Consider the following 14,007-nt stretch of genomic DNA (forward strand, 5'->3'; position numbering starts at 1 on the left):
ACTTTGGGTAAGGGACTGAGCAGTGTATTGTCAGAGGTCAGTATACATTTGCATGAGCTTTTTCCTCCATCTATTATGTTTCTCAGTAACACCATGGCATTCATAGCCCTGGGTGTTGTTTTACACGCCACACCCAAAACCTGCAGAAAAGCTGAAACCAGACGCTTGCTCGTATTGTATCGGCTATTGGTGGAATTTTTCACTTAAAGAGTAAAAACCCTCAAACAACTTTTTTTTCAGGTTAAAACTAGTGTATATGGTTATCTTGTAATATTATTCAATTGTTTATTGTAAAGTATTAGAATTACGTATTTTGTGTTAACAAATGGGTGTGTGTACTGCCTTCCCTGGATAAACACCTCCCATCACATTTCAATGTTCCTATTAGCTGGCTCTTACCAGTTCTACGTCACCAACCGTCCTCCTCAAGCCCCCCCCCCCCTTCTCTTTTAGGCTGCAAAGAGGGAGAGGAAGTAGGAAAATAAACTTCCGGTTTACTATTCAGAATAAAAGCTCCTGTGTTGACACCACGTTGTATTTCACTTTACTTCATTACAGTACTCGCAAGCTCCATTCCCCACTATTTTTAATATAAAATATTTAATACATTTTAACTTAACATCAAGTGGTTGTTTTACATTCTGTCCACTGGGCCATGCATGGGACACTGGCGGCCTGCAGGTGCCTCTCGACAGCTCCCATTCCTTTAAATATGATGCCATATTCACAATTTGCTTTGTCCTTCCCTATTCCCCACTCCTCCCTGAATACACCTTATGCTACAGATATGGGAAACTGCCCATAACAAAATAAAACACATAGAAACTTCCTTTGTGTGGAGTCTGCATTTCAACCCTTTCTAAGACTTTATGAGAAGTCTGCTTTGAAGGATGGCCTCTTTCTTCTGGGGGAAGTGGGCCCTCTTTGCTGCAGTTAGCTTTGTCCATATGTATTTAACTCCAATCAACAAAGAATAATGGAGGTGCCCTGAAAATACATCAAGGAAATCACCCTGTCTGATTAACTCCTGAATAAAATACTCCAAACGCTCTGGGCATTGCTCTTGTGGCGACTGGTAGCAGGTGTCCACGTCTGTTTGTTTGTTTGTAGCCTATATTGTCTGGGTCCTTATTTTTAAACTATCAAGTTTTTATCAGTTTGTGTACGGGTGTTCCTCCGTGCGTATCGAGCCTTACAATGGTGATATTTTTCTTCCTACTACAGGCAATTGTGCTGAATATCACTCTGGGTTTGTTTGTCAAGCCTGACTCAGTATACAAGGATCCAGTATACAAGGGACTTTCTCCTGGGATTTAAATCAAGCAAGTACGTGGTGGACCTAGACGCAACTCAGTTATTAAGTTGTGGGGTGTCAGATCATTCTGACTTTTTAGTTGGTGTCAATGATCCGATACAAAGTTTTAAGCGTCCGGCTACTCCTGGTAAACAAACCAGCAAGTGAGAGAAATGTCTTCCCTTATCAATGATATTGCTGGCTAATGTTCAGTCCTTAAATAAGACTTATGAACTGCAAACGTGTGTGGCCTATGCATGAGTTCAGGGACACACGTGTGTGATGGCTTCACTGAGACGTGGCTGACAGGCACTAACCTGGATCCTACCATGAACATTGATGGTTTTGGGGTTCTGATCCATCTGGACCATAGAAAACTATAAAATACTGTAAATAACTTAACGTAAAACGTATATAAACTTAGTAAAAAAAAAAAATACTTTACACTGTAAATAACTCACATTATAAACTTATAAACAAAATATAAAGTATAGAAGTTAAATAGTTTTCTTGGGGGTACTAAACCCAGCGTCAGCTAGCGTTCTGACGCTAATGTTAGCTGCTGTTCAAGTCTGTGTCCCTGTTAGTTAGACAAAGTAACTGTTCAGTAACAGCAGTCATTTACTGTTAATGTTAGGATTATATCATTATTTGCGCCAGCAGCACCACTTACAACTGTGTGTCTTTCTTCTTCATCCTCTTTTTTCCCCTTTTCTCATTACTGTGAGGTGGGGCCCTTTTAGGAAGGTTTCCTACTGAGATATCATTGCAAATTGCCCGTTGGGGACGGGGATGCGGCTGGTCACTGCAAATTTTTAATACATTTCACCTCAGGCTGCGAGTGTCGGGGGCCCCCTATCGGCCCGGGGCCCCAAGCAGTTGCCTGCCTTGCCTGTTCACAAGCTACGCTTCTGCCTGAAAGTCTGCATTTTCTCCGGCAACATGGCGATTCTGCAGCACGGTGCGGCAGCTGGTCAAGCAGGATGAGGAAGACTTTTTTTAAACGAGGGCTTGGACCTTGCCAAAATGGAGACCATTTCCTGTTTGAGAGGTGTGGTGAAAAATGTTCTCCACATGGGTGTAGAAAGTGTATAGGTACCCCCTATCAACAACCCTCCTTCAGGATTTCCATCACAGCAGACTAGTGTCTGTGTGGGTCAGGCCTTCACTCACCAGACTGAAGGTTGTTTATAAGATGTTTGTTAAATAAGATGGAGATGAGAACCTGCAAACCTCCAAATGTGCATGAAAGAGTTGATGGAAACAACAAACCTCAAAGCAAGAAGGTGATCTAGGCGCAGCAATATTGCAATGAAATGATAAATTGACAAAGATGAAAAAAAAAAAACAGATTTGTCAGAATTTAAAAGCTACAGCCATTGTTAAAAAAAACAAAAAACATTGTCACATTTTGTTTCACATTTGTGTCTCTCCTGTCAGTTTACAAAGCTATTTTACAGCTCATTTCTACCCTTGAATCTATCGTAATGTCTATGTCACGATCCACTCTCACCTCACCTTCCAGCAATATTATTGTTTGTTTTCCTCTGCTGCTTCCGTGTGCTCTCTCTCTCCTCTCTTAAGAGAAATGTAACAGTCTATCTACAGTCTGACACCTATTGTTAAAAACAAAAACTGTCATATTTTATTAACATTTTTGTCTCTCCTGTCAGTTTAAAAAGCTTAAGCTTAATGTCTGTCTACAGCTAAACTACAAACCCTCAGTAAGAAATGAATGGTAAGACTAATATTAGCACAGGTTGCCATATTTAGCATTAGTGTGAACAGGACCGACGTCAAACAGCCCTCCTCACACCAGTGTCCCCAGCAAAAATATCTCCTATGTTTCCCATGTGTACACCATTCCCTCTGCTTCCTGTTGTCCGCCCACTCCTCCAAACACACACTGCGTCTATCGCTGTCTTGCTCACGCACACATCCATACACAGACTTCCTGCCATGACAAGACTGAAATTAAAACATGCTCTTAGTTTTAACCCTTCCACAGACAACAAGAACATTTTCTCACAGTCTCAAATAGATACATAGTGCTGGTCAGGAAGGATCTTTATGTGTGTGTGTCTGCGTGTAGCAAATTTGAAGAATTAAGAAACGTAAGGTTAATAAACAATAACTAATAACCAAATTGAGCCTGTGTTTTATGTGTTCATAAATTTACCGCCTGGGAATTTCCTTATTGTTTAGTAACTAGTCTCACTAAAAAGAGACCTTTTTAATAATTATGTGTCTATTTTCCATGGTGGTGAAGACAGCTTTTGGATAATAATCACATTTTCAGTGAGTAGTTCAGAATTTTGAGGGTTTTTGCTCCACTGCTGCCTCCATGGTGATTGCTGATGTGACTCCCACCTACATAGAAAACAGTAGGGAAGTATGGGCCAAATTACATCAAATGTATAGACTGTCGCACCATGTACAACCGTATGGTTCATTATGGTTTAATCCTACCATCCGTGTTGGTAAAGTGTAGGTGTACTGGAAGCAGTGGCGCTCAAGGGGTATCGGTACCATAGGAGATCTATATAAAAATGGACAATTCATGTCCTATGAGGACTTAATCTCCGAATTTAAACTTGAACATTTTTGGAAATTTCTACAAATCAGGGATTGTCTAAAATCTCAAATTGGTTACTTTTCAGATAATTATATTATGGACTATACGAATATGCCACTGGAGCACTGCACAGCTTCACCAATGAGTGCAGGACCTCACAGCCCAACTGTCATATGGTGAAGTTTGCTTACGATACAGTTCTCCTGTCCCTGCTGTCCGGCCCCACCCAGCACCATGGACCAGCCCCCCAGAAGTTTGTGGAGTGATGTGACACCATCCAATTGGAGCTGAAGGTCAGCAAGACCAAGGAGATGATTACCTTCTCGTCGATGGAGGGAGCTGGGGACCATCTTCGACGACCACCTGAGGTTCTCTTCTAACACTGAGGTGATCCTGAGGAAGTGCCATCAGAGAATGTACCTACTAATGAAATTTGAAATTGAACTCCTCTGTCAGTAATAAGATCCTACTAATCATATTAACCTCTATAGTCTGCTGGTTCCAACGGCTTCACAGTACAGTCCAGTTGTGTTCCAGAATTATTGGACTAACCACTCGCTCCCTGAGCACAATCTACGTACAGCAGGTTCATGGCATGGCTGCCCGGATCCTCAACGACCACTCCCATGCTCTTTTTCCTACATTCAAGAGACTGTTGTCTGGTCACAGGCTGTGGTGTCCGGCCTGCAGGACCCAGAGGAGGAGAGCGAGCTTTCTTCCCCAGGCTGTTCTGCTTTTGAGGTCTTTGAATTCCCTGGGCTCTCTTGTGGCTGAACATTGATACACAGGCCTCAGTGTAATGATATGTATGTTCTGTACTCGACCACACATGTAGGCTGTTCCACTGCACCTTTCTTTGGTGTCCCCAGTGTGCCACTCTTTGCTCTTGAATTGCTCCTCTAGTATAAATAAAGTTTTCTGAATCTCAATCTGATATTTTTTTTGTGATTGGCACTTGATAGACCCAAGCTTATAGGCTTGATTCTCTTTGAAATCGCGAAGTTCTGTGTTACTATTACTAATTAATTCAAACTTGAGAGTAATTAGTTAATTTATTGCCAGACGTAATATATATGTATATATACATATATTCTATTTAATGGCATATGTGTCACGATCCACATTCGCACCACAGACTGTTGTTGTTATTTTTGTTCGTTGCTGCTCTGTGTTCTCCTCTCTCCTTCTCCTGCAGGGGGCGTGGCTGACCTAGTTTCCCTGATGACACCAGAATGACTTCCACCTGCGCAGCTCCAGCCCAGCTGCTCCTGATCAGCGATCACGTGGGCTTATAAGGCGGAGCTTCGCGTCTTCTGGTGTCAGATCCATGTTTTCGCTCGCTTGGTAACTACTCGTTCTTTGCTGCTAGAAATCCTGACTTCGTTCGTCCTTACCTCACGTCTTTGTTCAGGTCACCACGTCTCCTGTCGAGAGAGGATCACGGAGTTTCCTGCGGATTCCTTTCCACCCCGGAATCGCTACCTCCTGTTCCTCTCCGTTCCCGTTGTCATCTCCACGCCAGCATCGCCTCGTCGCCCTTCTTCGATCTTCGTGTGCTTCCCGACTCCGCTCTTCGTCATCTCGAGTGAGTCCGTTCCCTGGAGGAACAATCACGAACTGTGTCGCCACGAAGAGTCGTTGAAGACGCTGACTTTGCGTTCGCTGGACATTCAACCCGTTTCTGTCTCTGTCCCCGTTGTCACGTTAGCTAACACAGCACGTGCTCGTCGTTTGTTTATATATCTATATATATCTATAATTATATCTATATTCTTATATCTATATTGTTATTGTTATATATATATATATATATATTCTTATTGAGTATACCGCTGGTCGGCTATTGTTGTTTGTATATTTATTATTATTATAATAAATATTGTTATATTGATACCTGGTTGTCCTGCTCTGCATTCGGGTCCACGCCTAAGTCCTCGGCTTTTCCCTTTAAAGGGAAAAGCGTAACAGTTGGATCTGACCAACCATGGACCCGGCAGACAGAGACCAGGTTATACAGGCGCTCGTAGCACACAGCGAAGCTATCCGTCGGCACGAGGGGTTGCTCACCGACGTAGCCTCCGCTCTCCAGGAGCTAGCTGCTAGCGTTAGGCCTCATAGCTATTCAGAGCCCATGCAGCTGGGTCGCACTCGTCTTTCGACGACGGAGAGACAGCGTCGGAGGCAGATGGGAGCCTGCCTATACTGTGGACAAATGGGTCACCTCATCGCCGCTTGTACGCTTCGCCCAAAAGCCTAGGCTCACCAGCTCATGCAGGAGTGCTGGTGAGCCGGACCATTTCCTGTCCTGCACCCACCCGTGTGTCTTTAAAGGCCCAACTTCGCTGGGGCCAGGAGAACATTGCCACTACTTGTTTGGTGGATTCCGGAGCTGATGAAAGCTTCATAGACACTCAGTTCGCTGTACAGGCCGGCATTCCGACGATACCATTAGACAAACCGAAGACTATTTCTGATCTCAATGACAAACTACTGGCCGAGGTGACTCACCGCACCGTTCCCCTTACTCTGACTTTGTCCGGGAACCACGTCGAAGAGGTCCAACTCTTCCTGATCCCCGCTTCCTCGGCGTCGGTGGTCCTGGGACTTCCCTGGCTTTCCCTCCACAACCCGTCGTTCGACTGGCCCTCTGGTCGTCTCTCCGGTTGGAGCGTCTCCTGTCACTCCCGATGTCTTCGTTCCGCTCAACCATCCTCGACCAGGCCACCCAGTGAACCGCCAGCACCCCCAGACCTCTCCAACGTTCCCGAGGTGTATCACGACCTCTCTGAGGTCTTCTCTAAGGACCGAGCCCTCTCCCTACCTCCGCACCGACCCTATGACTGCTGCATCGACCTCCTGCCTGGCGCCAACCTCCCGTCAAGGAGGCTCTACAACCTCTCCCGCACCGAGCGCCAGAGTATGGAGGACTACATCAACCAGTCGCTAGCAGCAGGTCTCATCCGACCATCATCGTCTCCTGTGGGGGCAGGGTTCTTTTTCGTGGAGAAAAAAGACGGGTCCCTCCGCCCATGTATCGACTACAGAGGTTTAAACGACATCACTGTCAAGAACAGGTACGCTCTTCCTCTCCTAGATGCCGCCTTCAACCCCCTCAGCAAGGCCAAGGTGTTTTCCAAGCTGGATCTACGTAACGCCTATCACTTGGTTCGAATCAGGGAGGGGGACGAATGGAAAACAGCCTTCAACACACCTAGTGGACATTTTGAGTATCTGGTGATGCCATTTGGCCTTACCAACGCTCCTGCGGTGTTCCAACACCTCGTCAATGACATTCTGCGCGACATGCTGGACAAGTTCCTCTTCGTTTATCTAGACGATATCCTGATTTTTTCTGAGACGAAGGAGGAACACGTCCAGCATGTCCGCCTCGTTCTCCAGCGACTGCTGGAGAACAAACTATTTGTAAAAGCTGGAAAATGTAGCTTCCACTCACAGTCGGTTCCCTATTTGGGGTTCATTGTCAAGGAAGGCAGTTTGGCCCCTGATCCATCTAAGATCTCAGCAGTAAAAGACTGGCCCACACCCACATCTAGGAAGCAATTACAACGCTTCCTAGGATTTGCTAACTTTTATAGACGTTTCATTCGCAACTACAGCCGCATTGTTGAACCGTTAACTAATCTCACCTCTCCCAAGCAGACGTTCCTGTGGTCCAACGATGCGGAATCTGCCTTCTTACGCCTGAAGGAGATGTTCACCTCCGCTCCCATCTTGTCGCACCCGGATCCTGATCTCCAGTTCGTGGTCGAAGTCGACGCATCCGACACTGGGGTAGGGGCGGTCCTCTCCCAGCGCAGCCACGTCGACCAGAAACTCCATCCCTGCGCCTTCTTCAGTCGCAAACTATCCCCGGCTGAAAGAAACTACGACGTAGGCAACAAGGAGCTCCTGGCGGTCGTCCTGGCCCTGCAGGAGTGGCGACACTGGCTGGAGGGGACCGCCCAACCCTTTATCGTTTGGACGGACCACAAAAACCTGGCTTACCTCCAGAACGCCCGACGGCTCAACTCCCGGCAGGCCCGCTGGGCCCTTTTCCTGGGCCGATTCCACTTCACCCTGACATTCCGTCCTGGCTCCCGTAACGTCAAGCCCGACGCCCTCTCCCGAATCTACTCACCTGATCCCCCGGAGCTGGAACCAAGCACCATCCTACCCTCTACCTGTATCCTCGGCGCAGCTACGTGGCCTGTGGAAACCAGAGTCCGCGAGGCTCAGGCCAACGAGCCTGACCCCGGAGGAGGACCTCCCGACCGGCTATTCGTGCCGGAGGTCACTCGTTCGGAGGTTCTCCAATGGGGTCACTCCTCAAGACTGGCTTGCCACCCTGGGGGCGCTCGTACTCTCCAACTCCTGAAACAGCGCTTCTGGTGGCCCACCATGTCTCAGGATGTAACCTCCTTCGTCTCGGCGTGCCCCACCTGCTCGAGAGGAAATCGTCAAATCGTCCCCCATCTGGATTACTACACCCCCTTCCCATTCCCCATCGCCCCTGGTCACACATCGCTGTCGACTTCGTCACCGGACTTCCCACATCCAACAATCACACCACTGTCCTCACTGTCATCGATCGTTTCTCTAAGACTGTCCACTACATCCCCCTCCCCGCCCTCCCCTCTGCCATGGAAACAGCAGAGGTTTTGGTCCAACACGTCTTCCGAATTCATGGTTTTCCAACGGACATTGTGTCGGACCGGGGTCCCCAATTCGCCTCCCAGGTGTGGAAGGCGTTCTGTTCTGCGCTGGGGGCGTCTGCCAGTCTATCCTCAGGCTATCACCCTCAGTCAAATGGACAAACGGAAAGGGCCAACCAAAGTATGGAGGTGGCCCTACGCTGTGTCGCTGCCCGCCATCCAGAGGAATGGAGCTCCTTCTTACCTTGGATCGAGTATGCACACAACTCCCTCACCTCTGCGTCAACAGGCGTCTCCCCTTTCATGGCGTCTCTCGGCTACCAGCCCCCCCTCTTCGAGTACCAGGAGAGAGACGCGGCGGTTCCATCTGTCCACGCCAATATGGAGCGCTGCCAGGCGGTTTGGGAGGAGGTTAGAGCCTCCCTCCTCAGGGCGTCCCAACGCTCCCAAGATCAGGCCAATCGCCACCGGACTCCTGCTCCTGAATATGTTCCTGGCCAAAAGGTTTGGCTTTCTACCAAGGACCTACCCCTACAGGTCGAATCCCGCAAGCTGGCACCCAGATTCATTGGCCCCTACCTGGTTGACAGAATGATCAACGCCACATCCGTCCGCCTCAAGTTACCCCAAGCTCTGAAGATCCATCCAACCTTCCATGTGTCCCTCATCAAGCCGGTGGTCGAGTCCGAACTGGTCCCTCCCGCCGATCCCCCGCCTCCGCCCAGGATGATCGAGGGCGGAGAAGCGTTTACTGTTAACAGAATACTTAACATTCGCAGGCGCGTGGCTGACCTAGTTTCCCTGATGACACCAGAATGACTTCCACCTGCGCAGCTCCAGCCCAGCTGCTCCTGATCAGCGATCACGTGGGCTTATAAGGCGGAGCTTCGCGTCTTCTGGTGTCAGATCCATGTTTTCGCTCGCTTGGTAACTACTCGTTCTTTGCTGCTAGAAATCCTGACTTCGTTCGTCCTTACCTCACGTCTTTGTTCAGGTCACCACGTCTCCTGTCAAGAGAGGATCACGGAGTTTCCTGCGGATTCCTTTCCACCCCGGAATCGCTACCTCCTGTTCCTCTCCGTTCCCGTTGTCATCTCCACGCCAGCATCGCCTCGTCGCCCTTCTTCGATCTTCGTGTGCTTCCCGACTCCGCTCTTCGTCATCTCGAGTGAGTCCGTTCCCTGGAGGAACAATCACGAACTGTGTCGCCACGAAGAGTCGTTGAAGACGCTGACTTTGCGTTCGCTGGACATTCAACCCGTTTCTGTCTCTGTCCCCGTTGTCACGTTAGCTAACACAGCACGTGCTCGTCGTTTGTTTATATATCTATATATATCTATAATTATATCTATATTCTTATATCTATATTGTTATTGTTATATATATATATATATATATTCTTATTGAGTATACCGCTGGTCGGCTATTGTTGTTTGTATATTTATTATTATTATAATAAATATTGTTATATTGATACCTGGTTGTCCTGCTCTGCATTCGGGTCCACGCCTAAGTCCTCGGCTTTTCCCTTTAAAGGGAAAAGCGTAACAATATGTCCTGCTTCAGAGGGGGCCCTACATCAAACCAAAGCTTTGGGACTATGTTTCTATCCATCCTTTACTTAGCCAATGATAACACTTGAAGATGGCTTTATTGCTGTGGTAGAACGTAGCTGTTCTCATGGCTCCGTCTTTTCTAAGAGTCCCAGGTAATTGCCTGCTTTCCCCATATTGCGGCAGACACTAGCAGTAAATTGTTCTGGCTTTCACACTCTGGCCTATACACTGCAGAATTCTCTGACAGCTCTTCTAAAGTTCTCTGATTATTGCAGGCTTGTTTTGTATTTGAGTATAGGCCTCAGTGCCAAGATGGCCTTAAGTGATTAAAATAAATGGTGAAATTACTTAATTCACCTGTGTATCGAGTATACATTACTTTCGTTGGAACTGAAACTGATGAAATTGATTCATTAATAATTGATTAAGTTGGTAATTTGACTAGTGTTTTTTTGTGGAGCAATATAAAAAATTGACTTTATCTCCAAAACATCAACTAATTCCTAATCCTATCCAACCTCAGATGACATCATTTGTTTTGTTTTTATTTTGGCAGCCTTGATTTTGACACTACACAATATATTATAAATCATTTTAATGTGAAGTGAAAGAAGTACATATAACCACAGTAACATTTTCACTCTTTTAGTTGGTACTTTCTTCACAGGGCCACTTCGTCTCGTCATTAATCCACTCACTGGTGCCTAAAGCATGTCTTATCAAGCTGTATCCGATTCACCAAGGTGAATTTCCAAGCATAACTTGCTTTATCACTAGAGGACAAGCTGGCGGCGTAGTACGAGGAAAACATCTCACATTTTTTAGCCGTCTGAATTTGTCCATGAGAGCCGACTAACTTCACGACAACACTGCTACTTAAACGCTGAGAGGTGCCCTTCTGCACCCGAGCTGCTCGCGCATTCACAATGTTTGTAAACAACCAAGAGCCCTATAGAGCCAGACAGTGTGGCATTATTCTCCAACTCAAGAGAGTGAAATCAGTCATCACTCAGACTCCACTATCTTACATTGTGTTGAAAAATAGAAACTACATTCTTTGAATAAAAAAATAATAAATCATAAATAAAAAATATTCATATAAACAATGAATCACATGATTGTGTATCATGCTTAACAGTTTCTCATTATAACAAACCTGCAGAGAATTATCACCAACTAGGTAGGTCCTTGATCATTGCTCATTGCTCAATGCTCAGGATTTCATCAACACACTCTTATAAGCCCACTGTACTTTCAACTGGCTGGTGAGAACCCAACTGGAAGCAAACCTGAGCATTCAACAGCAATGTGCCAAATATTTCCTGTTTATTCAGTGAAACAAATCCAAGGAAAGTGAACACTGGACCCACTGTATGTACTCCTCAGGTTCCCCGAGGTTAAAAAGACACAAGCCACACATCGGCTGGCTAACTGGCTCTATTCTGCTGTGCTACCTACCCCTAACACTTCTGCCTCAGTTCAGACCAGTTTGGTTTAAAGGAGCTTATCGCCACTTGCCAGATCTGCTCTCAGCACAAGACTTATCGCCACGCCCCGTCCGGCTGCAACCTCTGCCTATTCCTCATCTTCCTTGATCCCATGTCTCTCTGGACTTTGTCACCGGATTGCCGCCTTCAGAAGATAACACTACCATTCTCACCATTGTGAATAGATTTTCTAAATCAGCCCAGTTCGCCCTGTTACCTAAACTACCATCTGCTAAAGACTGCTGAACTCATGTTATACCATGTTTTCGGCCTGGACGGCCTCCCCTGTGACTTTGTCTCAGACCGGGGGCCGCTATTCACCTCTCATTTCTGGACAGAGTTTTGCCAGCTGTTGGGGGCCACTGTCAGCTTCTCTTCTGGTTAACATCCTCAATCCAGTGGACAGACTGAAAGGATGAACCAGGAAATGGAAACCGCCCTACGCTGCATTGCATTCAAGAACCCATCCACCTGGTCCAAGTTACTCATATGGGTAGAATATGTTCATAACACCCTCCTAAGCTCTGCTACGGGGCTCTCTCCATGCCAGTGCTCTCAAGGGTACCAACCTCCACTATTCCCCGAGTAAGAGCTAGAAGAACGCGTCCCGTCTGTCCAGGCGTTCATCCGCCGATGTCGTCGCACCTGCCTGCGGGCTCGTTCTGCTCTCCTGCATTCATCCAACCGGTTCCAGAAGAGTGCCAACCAACGCCGGATCCCTGCACCCTGCTACACACCCGGAGAGAAGGTGTGGTCTCGCGACGATAAGGAAATTGGCTCCTAAATCTGTGGGGCCATTCCCCATCAGCAAAGTCATCAAAGTCATCATCTGCGTCCACAGAGGTGGAGCTGATCACCGCCGACAACGTCGCTGCCAAACTATAAATACTTCATATCTTAATACACAAACCACATGTTTAGACTCTAAATGGCCAATTTATTGCCTCAAATTATCTTACAACTGCGTTCCGTGACACAGAAAAGTGAGAAACAGCCACTGTTTTAACAACAACAGTATTTCGCTCTCTTTCTCTCTCGGACGCCATTGCTCACTGTAGCCAAAAGCACAACAACCTTGTGCAGCGACCCCTACTGATCGGGGGGAAATTGCAGCGCGTATCTGTCCACGACGCAGAAGTATGAAGGCTCGAGGGGTATCCGTGGTTACACAGTCGGAGAAGTATAATGTGGCCTTAACTCTCATGTCATTCCAGACCCTGTTACCTCCTCCTCCTGCCGCTCTCAGTCACCTGATCTGCCCACCCCTTTCACACGCCTGCCCCTCATCAGCTAATCACTCTGCTATATACTGGCCCATGTCCTCCTGCTCTCTGCCAGATTGCCTAGCTTAATCCTTAGTAGTCCAGTGTTAATTTCACTCTGCTTCTGATATTGCCTAAACCTGTTTCTGACCTGTGGATCTTCCCGCTTTGATAAGATAAGATAAGAAGTCCTTTATTCGTCCCGCAGTGGGGAAATTTACAGTGTTACAGCAGCAAGACAGTAAGGATAAGGATAATAAATAATAAACATGCATTACCAAAAAGAAATAGAATCTATAAAGTACAATATATAAAGATATTAACACTGACTATAAAAATAGGTTTAATAGAATGTACATTACAACCGGTCTGCAGAATATACACAGTATGCACATGGTATTTATAGTGTAGGTAAACAAGGCTGAGCTATTAAATAAGGATAAGTATATTGCACTGATGAGAAAACTACAGTATAAAAAATTTGACAGTATGAAAAATGACAATATATTGCACTTAAAAAAAATTTACATTATGAAAAAATATATACAGTATATTACACCAATGAGAATGAACAGTATATTGCACATGGAGAGTGGAGTGTGTGTGTGTGTGTGTGTGTGGGGTCTACTTAGAGCAGTACTTGTTGTACAGTCTAACAGCTGCAGGGAGGAACGACCTGCGATAACGCTCCTTCAGACATTTTGGATGTTTTAGTCTGTGACTGAAGGAGCTGCCCAGTGCTGCGATGGTGTTCTGCAGGGGGTGGGAGAGGTTGTCCATCAGAGATGATAGCTTGGTAGCCATTCTCCTCTCTCCCACCACCTCCACTGGTTCCAGGGGACATCCAAGGACAGAGCTGGCTTTCTTAATCAGCCTGTCCAGCCTCTTCCTGTCTGCGGCTGTGATGCCACTGCCCCAGCAGACCACTGCGTAAAAAATGGCTGATGCCACTACTGAGTCGTAGAAGGTCTTAAGGAGTTCTCCCTGAACTCCAAAAGACCTTAGTTTCCTCAACAGGTAGAGTCTGCTCTGACCCTTCCTGTAGAGCGCAGCAGCATGATCAGACCAGTCCAGTTTATTGTTAAGGTGAACACCCAGGTATTTGTAAGATGTCACCATCTCTATGTCCTTTTCCTTTGCCTGCCCCTTATCGGATTTGTTTGACTCATTGACCAATTTGC

General features: G+C 46.6%; 1 protein-coding gene across 1 annotated transcript in view; it reads right to left on the minus strand.

The window, feature by feature from the left end:
- ano1a (anoctamin 1, calcium activated chloride channel a) overlaps nucleotides 1-5,449 on the minus strand; it is a gene marked incomplete at both ends in the record, with an annotated part of 68,571 nt that extends 63,122 nt beyond the window's left edge. Inside the window, 3 exons of the mRNA XM_083901030.1 lie at nucleotides 4,422-4,639; nucleotides 5,264-5,293; nucleotides 5,352-5,449. Coding sequence (XP_083757156.1) covers nucleotides 4,422-4,639; nucleotides 5,264-5,293; nucleotides 5,352-5,449 — 346 coding nt within the window. The remainder of the gene's footprint in view (nucleotides 1-4,421; nucleotides 4,640-5,263; nucleotides 5,294-5,351) is intronic.
- Nucleotides 5,450-14,007: the final 8,558 nt, after the last annotated feature.

Source organism: Microchirus variegatus (assembly GCF_963457635.1).
Source record: "Microchirus variegatus genome assembly, chromosome: 14".
NCBI lineage: Eukaryota > Metazoa > Chordata > Actinopteri > Pleuronectiformes > Soleidae > Microchirus > Microchirus variegatus.